This window comes from Abramis brama (assembly GCF_963993115.1).
Source record: "Abramis brama genome assembly, chromosome: 18".
Lineage (NCBI taxonomy): Eukaryota > Metazoa > Chordata > Actinopteri > Cypriniformes > Leuciscidae > Abramis > Abramis brama.
Genome location: NC_139980.1, coordinates 23,868,012 through 23,891,390, shown reverse-complemented (window position 1 = coordinate 23,891,390; position 23,379 = coordinate 23,868,012). Strand labels below are relative to the sequence as shown.

Here is a 23,379-nt window from a genome sequence, read left to right as displayed (position 1 = left end):
TGAACCGAAGATTTTACTAATTAGGCGAAATATAGGCTATATATAGAAACGCCTAATACATATTTTTATTACAATATATTAATATATATTTGAGCCGAAGTGACAATTAAAACGTAGGATACTGTAATAGGCCTACGCATAAGAAAAAAAGTTGATTTTAATAAACTATTTTATTACATCGCCAAAAACGTATTAATTAATATAATGTGCCTAAACCAGTTGAATCAGTCTTTGAACCGGTTCTTTAAAATGAACTGTTTGAAAGAACAGAATTGCTGGAAAGCAGGCAGTCTATTTTTTACAGTCTATTGTCTACTGCCACCATGTGGCGTAGAGATGAAAAACAACAGTCTTTTACAGGCCTGTGTTTGACATAGACCCACTCCGGCACCCGTAGAGTTACCGTAAAACAAGACGTGTACTTGCTGCATTATTGTTATGTAGTTTCATCAGAATCGGGAAATGCGTGTTTACATCTTCACACAGATCTCATCTATAACCAGTCATCCGACTCACTTTTAAACGTTACTAATGTGTTCAAGGCATAATGTCGTCGGATTTGATGTTAGATTTTGTGAATCAGTCGATGATAAATAAGGAAGCAGGGGACATTTCCATCGATCAGGATGGAGAGTGGGGTAAGATAAGATACACTTTCTAGAAACAGCGCGTGCTGCTTTCGAGAAGCGTCAACTACCGACGTATTCTACTAGATTTACGATTAGCAAAATATCTTTGTGTTTAGATCAAACTCATATTGGAGCGACTTAATATAGTGGTTTCTTGTTTGCGATTTCGTCAACTGACTGGTGAACTTGTTTCCCATTCATCCTTAGGTGTTGTTTTTGTGGCTTCGGTTTAAGATTTCAATCAATTTAAGTAGTTGAATTAAAAATATGAACACCTTTGTTTATTAGACTGTTCATCACTACATGTTTTGGATTGTAAGTTATTATGTTGATTGTCTTGTGAACATGGTCTAGTTATACTATACTAGTTAATCACATTGTGTCAGTAAGGTGTAGGTTAACATATAAAAGAAACTGGAATTGAAACCAAATTACCTGTGTTACAATGCCTCAGGGTGAATGGTTGCTTGACCTGGACACAAAAGAAGATTTATGAAATTTATACGTTTCCTGTTTTGCTCTCATGCCTTCAGCACTTTGTTTGTTTTCTTTTCTTCTTTGTTTAGAGTTAACCTGCCTTAGGTCATACTTAAGTTCAGGACACTGTCTTTTTTACTTGTGCAGATATCAGTTTGTTTGATGATCTGGAGGATCTTGGGGATGCTGACGAGCTTCTGGAGGCGCTGGTGGAGAGTGTAGGCTATGTGAGTCAAATCTGTCAAAACAGGTCACACCGGATTGCACAATCGTTTTTCTTGGAATTTGATATATCTATAATTTTTTAGCATTCGTAAAGGAACCACTCTTCTGTGAAAGACTGTCCAGCTCTTATGTAGCTGTAAACAGGTTTGTAGAAAAACATCAGTAATTAAGCATGAATCAAAAGCATTGTGGATCTTTCCTTCTTTCTTTAGGACACCTCTGTTCCTGACCTGAACTTTGACATTGAGCACCCAGTGTGGAGTAGCCCTCGATCAGGTACTAATTTAGTTTTCTGTGGACTGGACATGACTATTTTTGAATGTCTATAGCAGCAATGAATTCAGAGTACCTTAATATTTTTGAGAAATGTTTATAATATCACCAAAGCAAAATGTTCAAAAGTACACGTACAGTCACCATTCGAGGGTCACTGTGTCCTGGTAAAAGATCTGTTTTTTTTTTTTCTGTCCTTCTCTCTGTCTGCTCTCACAGATGGTGATGTAACCGTGGACTCTCTGTCACCAAACCATACGCTCAGTTCAGTGTCCTCACCAGCGTCAGTTGAGCCCCACTCACCGTACTCCACACATGTGAGTCAAACTCCACTCCCCAAACACACTCCCAAAACAAAGTGGTTTTGAACTCCACGCCTTTTACAATCGCAGACAAACTAACATGCACACAATTATTTATTTATTTATTGCATATATCAGCATACACGGATAGCAATAATAATAACATTAATATAACATTTAGGAATTGCAAAAGAGACAATAAAATAATATTTGATTTATTTTATAATATATTTATTGTATTTATAAAGTAAAAATATTATTCTATTTTATTTCCTTAAATGTATTTTATTTTTTGATATATATATACACACAGATACAGTTCTTTTTTCTGCCTTTATTTAATGACTTAATTAGTCAGATGCCCATCCAGTGCCCAGATGGAGTGTGTTTGGGCTGCACTGGTCCTGCCAGCTGTAGTTCAGAGATCAAGAGGGCAGACACGCACATACACCCATGTGAATTAGGTGTCTAATTAAGTCTCCACTGTGTTAACGAATGTCTTAATCAGCTCTCAGCACATCATCAAACTAATTAATGTCTCACACTGAGATGTGTCCAGGCTTTTTTTTTCTTTTTTTTTAATCACAGTGTCCTTTTCAAGGTTTCAAAGAAAAACTGAAGTGTCACTATCACACATACACGTTGTTTCAGTGAAAACCTAAACACTTGAATCTCAATGTCACCTCAGAAACTTGAAAATTTAAACCTTAGCGGTTCAAAGTCAGTGAATTATTTAACATGCCACATATTTGCTATAGTTATTTGCTATTAACATTATGTTCTGTTACTGAATGATGCAACATCTTGTAAAGGGACGTGCTCATAGGACATATTCTTGTTTTCAGTAAATAGACAGATCGATGAATAAAACTAAACGATGGATTGGATACTCAATGCATTTTAAAAGTTGAAACTATTTTTAACATGTTTAAAAAAAATTACTCGCATGGCTCAGTTACAGTCAGACGCAAGATAATGACTGAAGACACATTAAAGAATAGGGGGGTATCACAGGTGTTCTGTAGTGTGTTATGGTTTTATTGATCCGTCGTTGGATATGTGCAAACAGTTAAGTAATGATATGCATAATTTTAGCCATCTGGATTCACAACCCAGAATTCCCATGCTTCAGTGCACTTTCAGTTCTTTATCTCTCTATAAGGGCACAGATGGCTTTTCTTTGATAGACCTAACTAACTATAATGCTGCTATACTTTTAACGTGTTGAAAATTGTTTTGTTTTTCATTCTATTCAATATGCTTTCTTCAGGATGAGGCGCTGTCTCCAGTCTCATGGCATTCTCAGCCCTCTCCATTGTCTGTCTGTTCTGACTCGAGCGGTTTTGCTGAGGCACTCACTGAGAGGAAGCCTTCCAAGAGGACCAATCCGACAAAAGGTAAGTGAACTGAAACCTCCTTAATTTCCTTATTTGAACAGTTACTTTTTATAATAATGTTGATTAACAGTAAAATTGTTCTCACAGCAAAGCCTCTGCAACCAGCGAAGAGACCAATTCAGGTTAGCCCCAAGGTTTCCATTCAACCTAAACCACTCATTACCACGATGCCCATCGCCCATGCTGCAGCCCCGCTTCAGACTAAGACCATCATCATCCAACCTCTCCAGACCACTGTTCTACCTGTGGTGAAACCTCCACCTGTCACTATTCAGCCAGCACCCACTACAGGTGAAAAAACCTCAGTCACCTATTCTGCCCCACTAAAAAACAAAAAAACAAAAAAAACACTTTTTAAAGTCTTATATGTAATAACAGGTCTCCGTATGTTTATTCACATTTTTATTAGTTTTTATTTGTTTATTTGCAAGGTTAAATGTTTCAGGTGTATTGCAGTGCTCTGTTCATGCATAAGAAAACCAGCAGATGGCGCAAAGCATCAACTTTTTTGTGCTACTGTTGGGCATCTCATTTTAAAGTCTATCTTCAAGCAAACTGGGAATTGTTCTTCAACTGCTGGTACACCTTTCTGCCCTGTTACGTATCCTAGAAAAAGCAGAATTGAAGTATTTGTATGAGCTGCTTGTTTCTGACTTTTGAAAAAAGCCATTCACACTTTGGTTTCTCACCGATTGTTTTTATGTGAGGTTTAAAGTTGTATTTAATATACTTTAAAATATAATTTGTTACTGTGATGCAAAGCTGAATTTTCAGCATCATTACTCCAGTCTTCAGTGTCGCATGAATATCAGAAATCATTCTAATATGCTGATTTATTATTAATGTTGGAAACAATTGTGCTGCTAAATACTTTTTTTCAGGATTCTTTGATTAATAAAAAGTTAAAAAAGAACAGCATTTATTTAAAATAGAAATCTTTTGTAACAATATACACTACCGGTCAAAAGTTTGGGTGTTTTCTTTCTTTTTTTTGTGGAAAGAAATTAATACTTTTATTTAGCAAGGATGTGGTAAATTGCTAAAAAGTGATAGTAAATATTTCCATTTTTAATAAATGCTGTTCATTTTAACTTTTTATCCATCAATGAACCCTGAAAAAAATTATCACAGGTTCCAAAAAAAATATTCAGCAGCACAATTGTTTCCAACATTGATGATAACTGAGTATCAAATCAGCATATTAGAATAATTTATGAAGGATCATGTGACACTGAAGACTGTAGTACTGGCTGATGAAAATTCAGCTTTGCATCACAGAAATAAATTATATTTTAAAGTATATTAAAATAGAAAACCATTATTTTAAATTGCAATAATATTTCACAATATTTACTGTATTTTGTATCAAATAAATGCAAGCTTGATGAGCACAAGAGACTTCAAAAACATTAAAAATAATAATGTTTCCAAACGTTTGACCTGTACTATAGCACACACACACATACATATGTGGGTGCAATTTTTTTTCTTTTTGAATGTTCTAAGGGAAACTGTTAATTACTTTATTTGTACATTTTAATAGTATTCATTCATTCGTCGCATTCATTCTTACTGCAATCAATGCTGATTTATTGTGATTGAGAACAGTAGGAAAAAGATTTCTCCACAGACTGCTCTGATGAAATGGGCGACTCTGTTTAATGTCTGGAGTGTTAAACTATGGCTGTCAGGAATCAGCAAGCTGCAGTATCCGTTTCCTCATGGCTAGTATAAACACTTACCTCGCACACCTGGAAACACAACTGGAGCAGAAAGCAAGAGCAACCTGAATTCAAATTTTATCCTGTAATCATCTGATCTAAAACACTAGACTTGATTTTACAAATCACTGGACTCCAGTGTTTCCAAACAATCACTTTTCTCACTCAGTTTTTGAAAACTGTATGTACGGTTTCTCAGAATAAGGCCTTGCGTGACGATACTGTTTAAGTTGTATGTCACACAAAGCACTACAATATTTTTCTTGTTTTCTCATTAGAAAAAGAGAGAACTGACACGAGCTGCTTATGTATATGTATTGAATCCATCTGTGAGAAACATAGCTGAAGTGCACTTTGAACTGATTGCGTTCATGCTACAGTAATTATTTTCTGGCTAACCGCAGAGTTTTGATGCAAGGTTAATTGTAGTTTGTCGGAAGACTAATGGGTAAGTCAGTGGGTGGCTGAGAGAATGGAAGTCGTTCGGAATGAACCCCGCCGGGGAACCGCAGCGAATTCCTCTCATTTAACTCAACACCAACAGCAACCTGTCATGCCTGACAAATTGTGTTTGTCTGTGTTACCTGGAGGTGACGTGTTTTGTTCTGGGTGAAGGATGGTGCTTGGCATAATAACCTCTTTGGGGTTATTAAACAAGTCTGTGCTGTAAAAAGTTTACTTGCAGAGTCTTGAAATTAATGGAGATCAATAAAAAGTGAAGAAAAATAACAGCAAAACATGACTCTCAGTACATTTTTTAATTTATTTGAATGGTAAAGTGTTTAAACTAAATGTGTTTCTCTTGCAGGTCAACAAATGTTGCTGTCTCGGCCCACTCAGGTTGTCCAGCTTCAGACGCCTCAGGCAGTGCCCACGCGTGTAGTCACTGTGCCAACGCTGGCTCAGGACAGATCCATATCTGTTGTTGCCCCGGTAACAGCATCTCCTATGGTCGCAATGACACTGCAGAATTCCACCCATGAGGATGATGTAAGTTTCTACTGCCAGAATTCTTAAGTTTTGCAAAAACACAGTTTATTTGTCAAGATTACCTGTTAATATGGTATTAAATTGGTTAAGTTGGTTAAATTGCTGATTTATTTTGTGGTTTATGAATCGGAATCATCACGGCATATGGCAACAGTCCGCTGTCATTCAGCTAGTTGTTAAATATCCACCAACGGAGTTCTGCTCCATTTTAATATTTTTAACAGCAATGAAAATGTGCTGACAGCTTGCATTGCTTTTCAGTTTTTAGCCAATTAACTGTTTAGGCAACTCACCAACTAGTTGTTTTTGGAAAATATGTACACTACCGTTCAAAAATTTAGGGTTGGTAAGATTTAAAAAAAAAAATTTTTTTGAAAAAAAGTCTCTTATGTACGGAAGCCCTGAGCCGCAACGTAAAAAAAAAGATTCTAGCATTTCGAGTTTAAAGTCGAAATATTTTGAGAATAAAGTCGAAATTACGAGAATACAGTCTTCTGTAGAAATTCTTATTTATTTTTTTGTAAAGAAATGCGCTTGTGAAGTCGAACTGCTTCTAACATGGATCTAAATATAATAGTGTAGCTTTTTACTTTTATCTGGGCTTTCAACAAAAGGAAATTCTACAGGTGCTTATCTACCAACATGGCATTACCATGGCGCTGCCATAGACAAGCACGAAGACTCCACTGGAGTACCACAATCCTGGTCCAAACTTTGTGGCACGTTGACTCGAAGCCTACTTGTTTTCGTGCTCGTTTATAGGCAACGCCATCTAGGTCGAGAACACTTAATAGTAACCGTACTGTCTCCCTCTTCACCGTAAATACTTTCTGGATACATTTTAAGTGCATCTTTTTGTATCCAATCATTTGGCTGGATAACTCCATCCAGTCTGAAAAGTGTTTTTGCCTGTAAAGTCTATTCCGGCGCAGTAGGCCTATATATTTTGTAATGTCCTAAAACAAATGGTAATGCCATGTTGGTAGATTAGCACCTGTAGAATTTCCTTTTGCTGAAAGCCCAGATACAAGTAAAAAGCTACTATTTTGTTTAGATCCATGTCCGAGGCAGTTCGACTTCACGAGTGCATTTCTTTACACACACACACACACACACACACACACACACACACACAAACTTCTACGCAAGACTTCTCATAATTTTGACTTTATTCTCAAAATATTAGGACTTTAATCTCGTAATGTTTCGACGGAATGTTTTTTTTTTTTAAGTTTCGGTTCAGGGCTTCCGTACTTATGCTCACCAAGGCTGCATTTATTTAGTCGAAAATTCAGTGAAAAAAGAAGTATTGTGAAAAATGATCCAAGTTTTCTATAAATAACCGTTTTCTACTTGAATATATTTTAAAGGTCCCGTTCTTCGTGATCCCATGTTTCAAACTTTAGTTAGTGTGTAATGTTGCTGTTAGAGCATAAATAATATCTGTAAAATTATAAAGCTCAAAGTTCAATGCCAAGCGAGATATTTTATTTAACAGAAGTCGCCTACATCGAACGGCCCGTTTGGACTACATCCCTCTACTTCCTTCTTTAATGACATCACTAGAACCGTTTTTTGACTAACCTACGCCCACAGGAATGCTCCCTCAACTCTACCGAAATTCGTACTTGCGCACTTCTTATAACTTACTGTGTTTACTCAGCTCTTACGGTGATTTTCTGAAGTAAAACTGACGCTTCATCTTTTGTGTGATGTACAATAAACTTTATTAAACTCATCAGTATATGTTTGATCATCATTCAGACAGCAGACTTGTAGGCTATTAATAAATAATGGATACATACAAGCAGATGACAAATACGTTATAATAACCGTAATTAAACTACTAAACTATACCTGTTTCATCTCTATACAGCACTCTGACTCTGTAGGCATTATTGTCCGACTCGAAATGAACACCGTTACTGAGAGTTTCTGATATTATCATCATTCCATGAGAATGAGATGAAATTTTCCTCAGACTGAGCGGAGCTCATGAAGCTCCGCCCCCTGGGTCGTCCAGCAGCAGCTTATTTGCATTTAAAGGGCACACACTTAAACAGCGCGTTTTTCTGAGCCCCAAAAAATGACAATTTAAACATGCTGTAAAAAATTATCTGTTGGGTATTTTGAGCTGAAACTTCACATACACACTCTGGGGACATCAGAGACTTATTTTACATCTTGTGAAAAGGGGCATAATACGGGACCTTTAAAATATGATTTATTATTGAAAGTTCAAAGTTCAAAAGAACAGCATTTATTTAATGTAGAAATACCCTGTAAAAGTCTTCCCTGTCAGATTTGATTAATTTTATGTATCCTTGCTGAATAAATTATTCATTTTTTTACTTTCCAAAAAAAAATTAAATTCCAAAACATACTGACCCCAAACTTTTTAACGGCAGTGTACCGGTATTTTTGCACATCCCAATTTATTGTGCAGTTATCCCAGATACAAAAGAGCTGCTATGAGAATTCAGTTTCAGTGAAAGTAAAAGACTTTGTGGTATTCCACATTAAATGTTTTTTTTGGTGTCAAAGACCTGTAAAATAAAGAGACCATGCAACAATTATTTTTAACTGGAATAGATTGAGGTGCAAGCCAACATGATTTACCTTGTAAATCTGATGGCAAGTATATTTTAAGAGGCGTGTCTGCTGTGAGACTTCAGTGTAAACACCCACTGCTGTGATTGACAGCATCAACATCTTTGCATATCACATAGCTAGTATTACATGTGGAACTCTCTCGAAAACTTTTAGTTCGTCTTTACTATTACAGCTAAACTAATTGTGAAAAGTGGTGATTATTGGATTATATTTAGATCATGGCATGAAAGGTTGCAGTGATGAGCATTGTAGCCGACTACAGACATGTTGAGCTCGTGAATGCATCGATCTCGTCATTGCAACTCATAACAGTGCAAACACAATGTAAATAAGAGATTTCGTTGATTATAACCAAAGACTATATGTAAAATGGACTTTGTTATAAATGGAGTTTTGGCGAGAGCCCAGAACTCAGTCACTGAAAAACTCACATTTTTTTATTGACAGCTCCAGTGATTGTTGCGTTCTTTGTTCGCTTTCTTAATAATTTAATCAGTTTAAATACAGATTATTTTCATCCTACTATGAAAAACAATGTGAAGTTGACTGTTTAGTCACTGGTTTGATTTACTGACACATAGACAAAGAACATCTGATTAATTAACACAGTTACCTACATGTTGTCGCATTACTGTTGAGTCCATAAAAGTCTGTTTGCAAAGCCTGCACCGAAATTGCGACTGATTTACCAAATAATGTGAAATGTATCGAATACAAATAAATAATGCTCAACTGAGACATTCACATTGTTGAAAATAAATAACCACATTCCTAGCATTAGGATCCTTTAGAAGGTAATGTTGTTTTTAGTCCAGTGAGTGATCCTGTGCTCTTCTCTCCTCATCATCTCACTAACACGCCAGTGGGTGGGGCCAAAGTTGCATTGATGAATTCGTTGATTTTCTTCAGCAGAGGTGGTCTTTCACCTATAGGCACATTCCACAACGAGTCATTCGCTGGGCTTGGTTTCAATAAAAGCTGTTTTTGGACTAACAAGGAAGTTTTCATTTCTGAGACTTATAGGATGTTCTTACAGTATGATGATCCCTTATATGTTAAAAGCTCAATGAAAATTATTTCTCAGTTCATGACCCCTTTAAATTAAGTGTCATTCTTTGTGTTCACACAGACAATATTGTTTCAGTATAGTTTCAATATAGTTACTGTCTCTGTTTTTTATACTAAGTTAAAAAGTCTCTTATGCTCAAGACTGCATTTATTTGATCAAAAATACAGTAAAAACAACATTATGAAATAGTACAATTTAAAATAAGTTTCAGCTGTCTTCAGTGCCACATGATTCTTCAGAAATCATTCTAATATGCTGATTTGGTGCTCAAGAACATTATTTTATTTTATTATTCATTATGCATTTTTTTGGAAACTGTGATACATTTTTTATAGATTCTATTATGAGTAAAGTTTAAAAGAGCAGCATTTATTTGAAGTAGAAATCTTTTATAATATTATAAACTTTTGAATGGTAGTCTATTTAAGCCTTTCACTGTAAAAAAAATTCTCAGACTTTCCAAGAATTATAAATGGAAAGGACATTTGTGCTATTGTAACAGTAACGTATAATTGTGATAAAATATTATCCTTCTTTAGACGTTTAATGTGCAGATGTGTGTAATTTCAGTATGGAAGAAACCCAGTAATAGCACTGAATCTCAGTAATGGTTAGTACTGCATCAGTCTCTAATTCTAGTGTATTTGCTCAGGGACTTATAGCTGCTGTGTGTTATTTCCTGTCCCAAAACTTTATATTGATTGACTTTCTCAAAAAAAAGAAAAAAAGAAAAGAAAGTGTGGCTGTGTAGCATTTTCCACATTGCTCTGTTTGTTTGAGTGTCTCAACATGGCAACACTGGTTCAACCAATAGCATGTGTTTGGGGAGGGATTTCCTGTTTTGGAAACCTGTTTGCTCATAATCTTAGTTTAATAGTGCTAGTCATGTAGAAATTACACGCTGTGACTTTAAATATGGAGAACGAGAAAGGGAGAAAGGGAGAAAGGGAACCTGAATGACCAAGGATCTGGTATTTACTCGTCAGATGGTTCCCTAAACAAAAGCATGTGTTCTCCCAGATGTGCTGTCCTGACATCAGCGAAAAGGCCTACCCAGATGTGAGAAATTAGGTTGTTTATAGTTGAGCGAAGAAGAGAAGGTGTTATGGTAGAAAAAGGAGAGAGACTCATTGGTGAGAAGAGCCCAGATTTCTAAAGAAGGGATTAATAATGTTGGTGAAAGAGTGTCATGTTTGTATGTTTCTTCACAAAAAATAATTTGAGATCAAGCAATAATTGTTAAATCCCCTACTCTGCCGTTCAAAAGTTTGGGATTGGTAAGATTTATGTTTTTAAAACAAGTCTCTTCTGCTCACCAAGGCTGCATTTATTTAATTAAAACTACAGTTAAAATACATTGTGAATACATTTTAAAATGTATTTTATTCCTGGTATGGCAAAGCTGAATCTTCAGCATCATTACTCCAGTCTTCAGTGTCACATGATTCTTCAGAAATCATTTTAATATGTTGATTTGCTGCTCAAGAAACTCCTTCTTCTTCTTCTTCTTCTTCTTCTTCTTCTTCTTCTTCTTCTTCTTCTTCTTCTTCTTCTTCTTCTTCTTCTTCTTCTTCTTCTTCTTCTTCTTCTTCTTCTTCTTCTTCTTCTTCTTCTTCTTCTTCTTCTTCTTCTTCTTCTTCTTCTTCTTCTTCTTAGTATTATCAATGTTTAAAACGGGTGTGCTGCTTAACATCTTTGTGGAAATGATGATACTTTTTTCAGGATTCTTTGAATAGAAAGTTCAATGAACAGCATTTATTTGCATTTATTACATTTATTTACTAAATATATTAAAGCAGTTATTAAATAGAAATCTTTTGCAACATTATAAATGTTTTATCTGTCAATTTTGATCAATTTAATGCATCCTTGATGAATAAGTGTTAATTTCTCTCTTTTAAAATTTTACCACAAAATTTTTGAATGTTATCATTGTTTACACAAAAATGTTAAGCAGCAAAAACTGTTTTTAAAATTGATAACAATAAATAAGAATTTTTTCTTGAGCAGCAAATCAGCATATTAGAATGATTTCTGAAGGATCATGTGACACTGAAGACTGGAGTAATGATGGTGAAAATTCAGCTTTGCCATAACGGGAATAACTTTCATTTGAAAATATATTAAAATAGAAAGCAGTTATATTGTAACAATATTTCTGTTTTTACTTTTTTGGGGGGGGGGGTCAAAAAGACTTCTTTCAAAAACATTTAAGCGCTAAACATTTAAATGCTTTCTTCTCCAAAAGCATTTGAACGGCAGTGTACATCTTGTGTCTGAAAATTTTTATTTTATTTTACAGGATATTGTCATTCTGATAAGCATGATCCGTTGTAATAATAATTACCAAAAAATATTTTTGTTTTGTAAGAGTATGGCTCTCAGAGTCAACTATTAGTCCCAGTGTTCTTAGCAACCAACCAACAGTGAGCTCATGCTCTTGTTATTTTCCATTAAAGTATTTGTTCCGACATACAGATTCTACTGACCTCAGATTAATTAAATAGAGTTCAGCATTAGTCTCAAATTTCTGTGCATTTAGTGCTGCCTTTTCCATATTGGGTGTTGTTACAGCTTTCGCTCCAAGCTCTTTTCAATTTCCAAGTTCTCCCAAACAAACAGCAGAGCACCTGTGTGTACATTAGTTTGATTCGTGTGTAGGTTGAGTGGCATTGATTGGGAGAGAATATAGAGACAATGGACTTCCATAGAAATACTGATAGACACAGGCGCTGTAGTAAACATTGCTGGGTAATGTCAGAAATAACTGTTTTAACAGCAGAATTCTTAACTAGATGTGTGCGAAGTCACAGTCAGCCAGATAAAACCCTTCTCAAATGTTTTAATTTAAAAAAAAAAACTGTCAACAGCTTTGTTCATATTCATCTAGTTGTTACGTGATGTTCCATCATGTAAAATATATTATTTGACATGGCATATACTAAATTTAGTTGACGAATATAATGCTTCAGTTGGTGGCTGTCTAAAATGACCTTCTTCTTTTTTTTTTACAAACCAAATATTTGAAAACTGAGCTTGTGAAATATGAGTATACTAAGGTATTCACTATTTTAAAGACATTACTTGACTTGTCCTTTTTACTTTGTGTATTAGCTTCTTATATATTAAGTTGACATTTTTAAGACAGTTTAAGAGGATATTAAATAATGTACAGTATATCGTGTTATTAGTAGAGTATTTTTGTCAACAGTATGTTTTAGTTAAAAGTTTAAATATCACAATGATGCTTCTCATTTATCCTCATTGTCAATGATTCGTCTTCATTATCATTGTGATAATTACTTGTCCAAGAGCCTTCGCCACCAATAATGATGGCCCAGGGGTCAAATGAATAAATTATGAATTTATTAGGGCAATATAATGATGTAAATATAGTGCAGTATTTACATTGCAATAAGTATGTATCATTCAAAGGCACCGTGAAGACATATGACAGGACATTTTTTTTATAATATATCACCACATAACATTGCAGCTGTCTTCTCCAAATCCAGGATATCCATCCATAGCTAATTGTATTGCGTGCACAGAAGCATTATTTAGGACATGCAGTTAAAAATGCAATGTGGTGTTGCACAGTTGTTGTGAATGAGCGTTCACCGCTCTCATGTTGCTCAGCTGAATGGACCATGTACTGTATACAAAGTTCATGTGTCTTAAACCTACGTAGTGCAGCGCCATGTGAGATCTGTTTCCTACTGTGTTAAAATAAGATGCGTTGAGTGAGATCCACATTTTATGATTTTATAGTAGATTAGTATCAGCTGTGCAGCAGCCCCCATGAATGTACATTTCTTTCCCATCTACACGCTTATTGTAGTTCATGGTTTTTGTGATTTTATAGACAGTGTTGAATGTATTCGGTTCACACAAGCTGTCATTTAGACTCGGCCGTGAATGTCTGGGCAGAAAGAGAAGAAAAACAAGTTCACACATTTTTAGCAACAGTTATTGTCTCCATATGCACCAGTGGTTTCCTTGTAAAATCCACATCATCTTTGCATGTTGCAATTCTGCAGGTTTCAGATTTTTATTATAGTCTAGAATTATAAATCGCCTTATGTAATTTTAGAAATATCAAATTCTCCAAAATATATTCCAAATGTAGACTTGTATGCTGTGTTTGAATGTCATGAATTGCCTTTAAAGTCTAAAGAATATCTAATGTCTTTAGTATGTAAGCAATGACTCCGCTAGATGGATCTGACAATAAGTGGAATATGATGAAAGACTCGCCTCTGTAGCCTCAACGTCTGTTGGCTTTCAGAAAAAAAACTTTTTAGCAGAGCGCAGCCACATGTTCACTCTCTCTCCTGCTTCTGTTTTTGTCCTTTATTCTAAGCTCCGGACTCTTGGTTGGGGTGTTATACTCCTACGTGGCAAACACACACATGATCATGCATGAACTTGCACACTTTCTGCTGCATAGAGAAAGGGAAAAATGTGGGGTGATGCCTTAATGCATTTAAAACACATTATGCAACAGGACTCTACAATGAGGTTTTTTTTTCCATGATATATTATATATATATACAGTACTGTGCAAAAGTCTTAGGCATTTTAACCCCCCCCCCCCCAAAAAAAAGGTTTTAAGTCAGTTATTTATATATTTTGCTGTAGTGTGTCAGTAGGAAATATCAGTTTACATTTCCAAACATTCTTTTTGCCATTTTTTGTAATAATCCAGTGAGATTTGTGTATGCACAAGGAATCTGACAACAGTCGGTATGATCTGATCTCACCATCATCGAGTCCGTCTGTGATTACATGAAGAAACAGAAAAAACTGAGACAGACTAAATCCAGAAGAACTGCGGGAACGTCTGCAAGATGCTTGAAGAAACCTTCCTGCAAAGCTACCTGAAAAACTATGCGCAAGTGTACCTGGACAAAAGCCGTTTTAAACGCAAAGGGTCGTTACACCATATATTGATTTGAATTGGTTATTAGAAGTTAAATCATAAATGAATTCAATTTGTGATTTTTATTTTTGAAAGCATTCTCACTTTACAGCATTTTAACACAAGTGCCAGTACTTTTCACAGTACTGTAACTTTGCAGGAAGGTTTCTTCAAGCATCTTGGAGACGTTCCCGCAGTTCTTCTTGATTTAGTTTGTCTCAGTTTTTTCTGTTTCTTCATGTAATCACAGACGGACTCGATGATGGTGAGATCAGATCATCCTGGCTGTTGTCAGATTCCTTGTGCATACACAAATCTCACTGGATTATTACAATTAATGGCAAAAAGAATGTTTGGAATGTAAACTGATATTTCCTACTGACATATATACACACACACACGCACACGCACACGAGTGCTGGTCAGAATTGACAGTGTGTTCAGGAGACAGGCAGCTAGCGAATATTGAGGAGATGTTTGCTGTATGTGACAAAAAATGTTTCAGTCTAAAAAACGCGTGACATCGCTTAGAGCACCTTTAAGCCCTATTGCATAATGTTTTTGTACATGTCCGTCGTGTCATATTTTGTCATTTATTTTAAAACATTTGATTGTTTTTATTTTATTTTTAATAAAATCTAAACAATTAATCATGTTTTTACTCACTGATATGATTAATAGCTAAAATAATAATGCCATCACACCCTTGTTTTCACAGACCGTGACATAAGGACTGACATTTTGTAGAAATATTCGTTCACCATATTTGTGGCAGTGAATCTTTTTACTTGTCCTGTTTTGGTCAACGGGTTGTATCCCTCATTTTAAAGCAAACAGGTTTCATGGAATGCCAACAAATTAGTTTTAAGTTAAGAAGATTAAAATTAGGTCAGAGTTAGTCCTATGTTTATCTTTCCTATCTTTTTTTGCCAGCACTAATGTCATGATCATGCAGTGGTAAAATGTGAAAGCCCATTGAAACTGTCACAGTCCATAGAGAGCTATTAAGTGTGTGTGTGTGTGTATTTTTAGAGTTTAGCACAGCTGTAGTTTAACTATGGCTGCTTGTGGTTTGGCCTCAGAGGAGGTTTTGGGTTGAGGGGGTTTAGAAGGAATTGCAGTGCAACAGTAAAACTGGCAGGTGGGGCAGGTGTCTTTGAGTGTGTTTGTGTGTGTGTTTATGTTTGGCTGCTTGAGAGTTATTGCGGCGTAGGATGTTTGAAACAGCTGAATGCTGATGACTGTGTAGAAGATTGGATGTAATGCTTTGTTAAAGCAGTTTCTTTGGCAAGTCAATCTGTGCAGCATTGAGAATATTTTAGTTCCCTGCCCCAGTAGACTGTAGGCTGAGACACTTTAAACTTTTCTTTATACAAATAGTCATGCTTTACACTATTAAGAAATCCCATATATATCAGCCTGACTGATTAGTTGGCCAGTATTTGGCAATTTTATATTACTGACAAGTGTGCATGTCTGGGTGATGTGGGATAAAACCCCATAGACTTAGAGTGAAGAAGGGACCAGATTGTCATAGACTTAACTTAACTTAGTTTGTCACTTTAGTTAGTAACTACACTACTGTTCGAAAGTATTGAGTTGGAAAGATTCTCGTCTTGTTCACCAAGGCTTCATTAATTTGATCAAAAATACAGTAAAGACAGTAATATTGTGAAATATTATTTCAATTTATTTTTAATTCATATTACAATAACTGGTTTCTTTTTCTATGAATTTTGTCTTCAGTGCCACATGATCCTTCAGAAATCATTCTGTATGCTCAAGAAATATTTATTTTTATTATCAATGTTGAAAACAGTTCTGTTGAAAACTGCTTAATAATTTTATATTATACATTATGCATCCCCCCCCAGGATTCTTTGAATAGAGAGTTCAAAAGAGTAATGCCTTGCTTTAAATAATTTAAAAATATTTTTTTTCCCTTGAAAGAATAAAGTAATTAATTACTTGGTAATGAGTTACACCCAACACATTATACACATTTAAAAAATCTTAAGAGTATCTTTAATTATAGTTTTGGTTGTGGATGCCATCTAGAAACGGTTATTTCTCCAGAATACAGATCTTACAGAATGAGAATATATAGATATTTAGATATAGATGAGGTGCAAACCATTCTTGTGAGATGGACAAAACAGGCAAATGTATAGTTTTTTTTTTTTTTTTTACTTTTCTAAGCAGTAGTAGGTTTTTTTTATTTATTTTTTTTTTTTTATTTCATGACACTCAGCATTCTGAATAACTCACTTAAGCACATCTTTTCTAAAGCAGATTCCTTAGGGTAAAATAAACTGTCATAGATCTCTGAAGGCGATGCCAAATAAAGCAGCTTTCAAACTCAGTAATTTAGCTCTCAGCAATCATCTTGTTAGAAAACTGCTGGATCAGCTTTGTGAATTTGAGTAATAACCATGAGCTGACAAATAATTCAGTGAGAATGTGTCAGAGACAGACTGAATTGGTTGGTTAGAAGATCCATTGGTTGGTGTTTTGAACCTACTTGGCTCTGGTACATTGATTTGGTTGAGCCGTACTGTCATATTTGTAAATTTATCAAGTGGCTGCCATCAATTTGAGTGTTGGTTGATAGACAGTTGGTTTGAATATACTGGGGTTTTGGTTAAATTACATAAGGGACTGAAATGTCATGAACATCTTTCATTGTTTCAGCACAAGTCTTCAGTAATGCTGAATTTTGGTGAGCTGTGCCAACATCCACCAATCCCTCCCCTCCAACCCGATTCGATCGCCATGGTGATGGCACCCCGTGCTCTTGTAACCAAACATGTTATTCATTCCCAGGCCCTGGCCGTGGCCCGGTTCCCGGTTTTAGGAGAGCTTTCTCATGAGATGGGAGCACAAACAGGCACATGGAGATCCAAGCTATTTAATTACCATGACTATTAGGCCATAGTCTTAAAATGGTCTGGCTGTGAGAACAGACCACCCCACCCTACCATTGGTCTCGGTTTCTCTTTAGTCTATTTCAGTAAAGTTCTTTTGTTCACCTTTGTCTTTATCCTCTCTTTAGGGTGAGGTATGTTCTCAAACATGTCTGCTGCAAGCATCTGACCCCTGAGTTTTGTCAGGACTGGCTGGTGGTTTGATTATGAACAGGCCCTGTTTATGTAAGCTTAATTAACTATGTTTAATTAGGTTGGAGTTTTAATCATATTCCAGAACATTGTTAAAGTGGAGCACACATAAATTCAGCACTTTATTTAAAGCTTTAATTTAAGAATAAGGGCTCATTGTTATGTCTCTGCTTAGAAAGCGTAGTTGTTTTTTAAATGGTTCATTTTTTGTTTCTTTTGTCCAGTCATAAAAGTACAACTGCTGTATATTTGAATGAAGAAAGCTCAGATTGCCCAAACATAAATCATGTATTTTAATAGCATTTCCAATCACAAATAAAATGTATACATTACAGTTCAAAAGTTTGGGGCGGTGACATTTTTTAAATGTATTTATTTATTTTTTATAAATGTTTTTGTCCCTTATGCTCACCAAGGCTGCATTTATTTGGTAAAAATAGTAATATTGTGAGATTACAATTTAAAAAAAAAAATGTTTCAATATATTTTAAAATGTTATTTATTCCTGTGATGCAACGCTGAATTTTCAGCATCATTACTCTGTCACATGATCCTTTAGAAATCATTTGAATATGCTGATTTGATGCTCAAGAAACTTTTCATATTATTAACAATGTTGAAAAAAATGATGCTGCCTAATGTTTTTGTGGAACCTGTGTCATTGTTTTTTCAGGATTCTTTCAGCACTTATTTCAAACAGAAATTATAAATTTCTTTACTGTTACATTTGATCCGTTTAATGTGTCCTTGTATAAAAAAAAGTAAAGCATTAATTACTTTTCATTTCTTATAATTTTTCCTCTTCAATTTTCCACTTCCACAACCTGTAATGAGCAACGGAAACAATCTCATGGCTTTGAATAGAAAATAGGACATTAGGTCTTTCTCTCTTTTCACATTCCTCTATACTGGACAGTATGCCAGATGGTCCTGTCTGCTATTATCTTTAGGTGTGTGTGTGTGTGTGTGTGTGTGTAGAGAAGGGACACAGACACATGGATATCCAGCCATACGTAATTTGTCTTGATCAAAGGTGCAGCTAATGCAAAAATCTGAGATCCTAGCCGCAATACTTTTCTAATTTTCTTGCACCATAAACAACCTTTAGTATGACTCAGCCATGTCGCAAATGATCGTAATGATGCAATTTTCCTGCAGGACCTGTTAGGCTATAACTGGTACAAATAAATGAGACAAAGATCTCATTTGTGTTGCGGGGGGCAAGTTCAACCACAAAGTACTTTGACTGTGTGTCACAACCCCCAACCCATATTTTTGTGTGTCAAAAATACTAAGTGTAATTACTAGTTTTGTTGAGCAGTATTGACCTGATTTCTCTCTTTTTCCTTCCAGTCAAATGCGTCTCGGAGACAACAGCGCATGATAAAGAACAGAGAGTCTGCCTCTCTCTCCCGGAAGAAGAAAAAAGAGTATTTGCTGACGCTGGAGGCCCGTCTGAAGGTGGCGCTTTCTGAGAATGAGAAGCTTAAGAATGAAAACGGCACATTGAAAAGACAAGTGGAAGGTCTGATGAGTGAGGTGGGTGTCCATGCTTTCTACACATTCCAACTTTTGAGTTCGTTAAGATTTTTTAAATGCTTTTGATAGAAGTCTCTTATGCTCACCAAGGCTGCATTCATTTGATCAATACAGTAAAATGCATTTAACACTGTAATATTTTAAAACAATATTACAATTTAAACTGCTTTATGTAGGCTGTATATTTTCAAATATAATTTATTCCTATGATGGCAAAGCTTAATTTTCAGCATGTTATTCCAGTCTTTAGTGTCACATGATCTCTCAGAAACCATTCTAAAATGCTGTCTTGGTACTCAAGACATTTCTTATAACAGTTGAAAATCATTGTCCTGCTTAATGTTTTTGTGGAAATCAAGATAATAATTTTTTTTTTTTTTTCAGAATGCATTGATGAATAGAATATTCAAAAGAACAGAATTAATTTGAAATAGTAATCTCTTGTAACATTATATAGAGTATTATATATATATATATATATATATATATATATATATATATATATGAAGAATTTAAATTTAAATGGGGTGTGCTGTTGCTCTAAAATGTGTTAGTGTCTCTTCTCACGAGAGTGAAGTAGAGACACTAGAAGGGGCATGTCTAGTGTAAAATCATGAACCTGAATCTCCATTTCTTCCACTCCAGATAGGGGTTAAATATGATTTTTTTTTTTTTTTTTTCTTATACATGATATTTTTATTTCTTATGTATGTGCTGTGATTGTTATGATTATTTGAATTGCTTTTCTGTAAAGCACTTTGAATTACCATTGTGTATGAAATGTGCTATATAAATAAACTTGCCTTGCCTAATACTTTATCATTATTCATCTCTTAAGAACTCTGTGCTAAAAGCAACAGCTCCAAAACGGAGGGCTGTCTGTCTTATGGCAGTTCTGGTCTTCTTGGTCTTCAACTTGGGTCCAGTGAGGTAAGTAATTTAAATGAATCATACCATTTCAGTATTTTAATTTGTTACAGATTGCACTTTCAGATTGGTAAATGAATAAATCTGTCGCATGAAATTTGTAGAAGGAAGTACTTGGTGGCATAAGAAAAACTTGGTGGTCCCATGGAAATATTTCCATATGTAACTCTTCTGAAGGAACCAGTAGGAATGTGTTATATAAAGGTTTTTAATATCCTGACTTGTTTTATTTCCTTTTGTGTCCCACCAAGTCTGCTTGGAGGATACAGAGGGTCTACGTTTCCTGCTGCCCCTGCGTTCAATGGCAGACACCTGCTGGGCTTTTCCCCTGAGTCAGAGAGAATCCTCGATTCAGACAGGCCTCAGACTGATACATTTAACCCTGTGAACAGGTAATACTATTCTGTAGTCTTCTACAGTTGCATGAGCACCTAGTCATGCTCAGTCCTCTGTGTGGGACCGGAAACACCAGAGACCCTTTCCTGCCAAAGCTTGCAGAGTCCATTTTTGTTTTACAAAACACGTCAGCACAGGTGTTGAGTGACTCTGACCAAATGCCTACATAAGAGAACAAGGCTCTGTTCTCACATCTGCCCCCCACACACATTTTCATACTGAAACTGGGCAGCTAGCTAAGTTTGTTATTTTATCTACCCAGGATGATGTTTTGAAAGGCAATACTGGCTTCTCATGTCCAAATAAATTGCTTCAAAAACATGAAACTCAGTAGACTTCAAATACCCCCACATGAAAAGACAGATATTTGAAGACATGATTACTTTGAAAACCTGTCTCTATGTTTTCCCAAAGACATTCATCAAGCAGGTCTAGTGAATTTTGAGTTACTTCACTCCCAGGGGTCATGTTTCAAACTTCCTGGGGCCTGAGTTAGACAAGATCACCAGCTTTAGTAAGACACTGAGTTTTTGTTTTGTTTTTTTGTGGCCAAAACAGGTGGTGTTCCACAAGGCTCAATTTTAGGTCCGTTTTTATTTCACTGCCTCCTCATTTACTCTCTGGCGTTTCCATTTCTGCTGCTTTTTCCACTAACAGCCATTCCTACTCTTGAATAAAGTTTTCTTATCCAGCTCAAACTGTGTAATAGGTTCTTTGAAAGGCATCGTAGGGTTGGATTGTTTGAGCTGGTTAGTTTTTTGGCTATCCGGGGAGCAAAGCAGGAAATGAAATTATGTAATTTAGCACTGGAGAAAGGATATAGATTGAGATCCAGATGTTGTTTTTCTATAGGGAGTTAATTTACCCCTGCAAGAATTTAGAAATCTCTTTTGAAATCTCCAGTTTATAGAATATTTCCACAGATCTCGTAGCTCTTGCTCCTGTATTTGACATTTCTAAAGGGTTTATCCTCAACTTTCTGCCTGCTTCCCAGTCTGAGTTAGGATCTGCCCAGAGATTGTGTTTCTAATAGTTCAGGGTTTGTAAAGCATTTTTATTGTTGAGTGTTAAATATATTAAGAAGTTTAGTCTGTTGTTTTAATTTCTTTCTTTTTTTAATTTAAGCCCACAGTAATCCAGACCTCCCACTCACTATTTTTACTGTGAGATGAGCTTCTCTATGTCAGCAAAGATTGCTTCCCAGAGCTTCACCGTCACTCATCCACAGCCCGAAGTGTGTGACATGTTTCAGAGGCCACGTTTTCCTGATTTTCTGGAGCTATTGCGTTAAGCTGTAAATGTCCACCAGTTTCTTGCAGGGAGATGGTTTAGGATTTTGTTGTTCATGATGTCTTGGATTTATTTTAAGTACAGGTTCAGTGTACCTGTGCTAAACATGAACTTGGCATTAATTGTTGGCAGTGTTCATTTATAGCTTTTAGAGATGCTCTCTTTTTCCGTAGACAAGATAAGAAAGAACCATCTTGGCTTGCACACTTGAACATGGTATTCTTTCAGATGTTAAGCCAGTACCAAAGATGATTAAAACAAGAGCCATATAAAATTCCGTACATTGTTTTGGAATTAAAACGTCCTTATAAAGACTCTAAACCCCCTTCTCCATTCTTTCCTTGTTACACTTTCCTGTCTTTAATGTTATTTTTTTCTCTCTTTCTCATAGGTTGGAGGATGTGCTATCAGAGCAGAAGGCTCTGATGGTGGTCAAGGATCCTCTGTATTTCAGAACTGCACCACCCTGCCAGCCACCCGTCAACAGGACCAAGTGCATAAAGTCAGTACTGAGCTTGTTTAAAATCAATGTTGACATTACTCCACCCTCTTTCACATTCAAATGCTGTTTTATTATAGATTTAATAGTGTTAGTAGTATCTGGCAGTTCTGGGACAAGCCAGTTCTCTTAAAATTTTGAGTACAGAGCAACTGGTCCGCAGTATCCTAAATTTGCCCGTCTGATCTGAACCGAGAAGCACTTTTTATTACAATAGCCCTAAACAACAGCTCTGGTACATAACCTTCTGAGCTCTGTTGTTATGACAGTAAAAGATAATTGTAGCAGTCTTTCGATCAGTGCTCCAGCAGCTGTTAGACCAGCTTTTTAAAAAATGTATAGTTCCAGTCCTTTATTTTACAATGGATTCAAATTTGGCTCAACCTCATAATCCTCTCAACGCACTCATTACATCAGTATTACTGCAGCAATGCTTTCAATTATAATTTTATTAATTATTTATTAAATTAATAAATGATAATTTTTTTGGCTGTTTATATATATATATATATATATATATATATATATATATATATATATATATATATATATATATATATATATATATATATATACAGTGCTATGCATAAGTTTAGACACCCATGCTAAAGTTGACTAAAAAGAGGAATAAAAAATCATCTTTTGGAAATTTAACTTAATGCCTTAATTAAAGTTTTTTTGAAAAATCCAACCTTTAAGGACACCAGTTTTCTTTGTGAATGAATAATGTATCGTAAATAAATAAATGTTCTTCCTTAAAATACAGGGTGCATAAGTTTGGACACCCCTATGTTAAATTCCCATAGAGGCAGGCAGATTTTTATTTTTAAAGGCCAGTTACTTCATGGATCCAGGATACTATGCATCCTGATAAAGTTCCCTTGGCCTTTGGAATTAAAATAGCCCCACATCATCACATAGCCTTCACCATACCTAGAGACTGGCATGGTTTTATTTCAGTTAGCTTAATAGCTGGTTTGATTTGCATTGAGAGA

At 35.5% G+C, this 23,379-nt stretch overlaps 1 protein-coding gene across 1 annotated transcript in view; it reads left to right on the top strand.

Moving 5' to 3' along the window:
• The first annotated feature begins 330 nt into the window (after positions 1-330).
• Positions 331-23,379, top strand: part of atf6 (activating transcription factor 6) — a 39,325-nt gene continuing 16,276 nt past the window's right edge. The window contains exons 1-11 of the mRNA XM_084091794.1: positions 331-638; positions 1,254-1,333; positions 1,544-1,607; positions 1,824-1,921; positions 3,177-3,303; positions 3,391-3,594; positions 5,833-6,014; positions 19,087-19,272; positions 20,111-20,202; positions 20,451-20,591; positions 22,277-22,387. Coding sequence (XP_083947920.1) covers positions 548-638; positions 1,254-1,333; positions 1,544-1,607; positions 1,824-1,921; positions 3,177-3,303; positions 3,391-3,594; positions 5,833-6,014; positions 19,087-19,272; positions 20,111-20,202; positions 20,451-20,591; positions 22,277-22,387 — 1,376 coding nt within the window. The 5' untranslated portion in view covers positions 331-547. The remainder of the gene's footprint in view (positions 639-1,253; positions 1,334-1,543; positions 1,608-1,823; positions 1,922-3,176; positions 3,304-3,390; positions 3,595-5,832; positions 6,015-19,086; positions 19,273-20,110; positions 20,203-20,450; positions 20,592-22,276; positions 22,388-23,379) is intronic.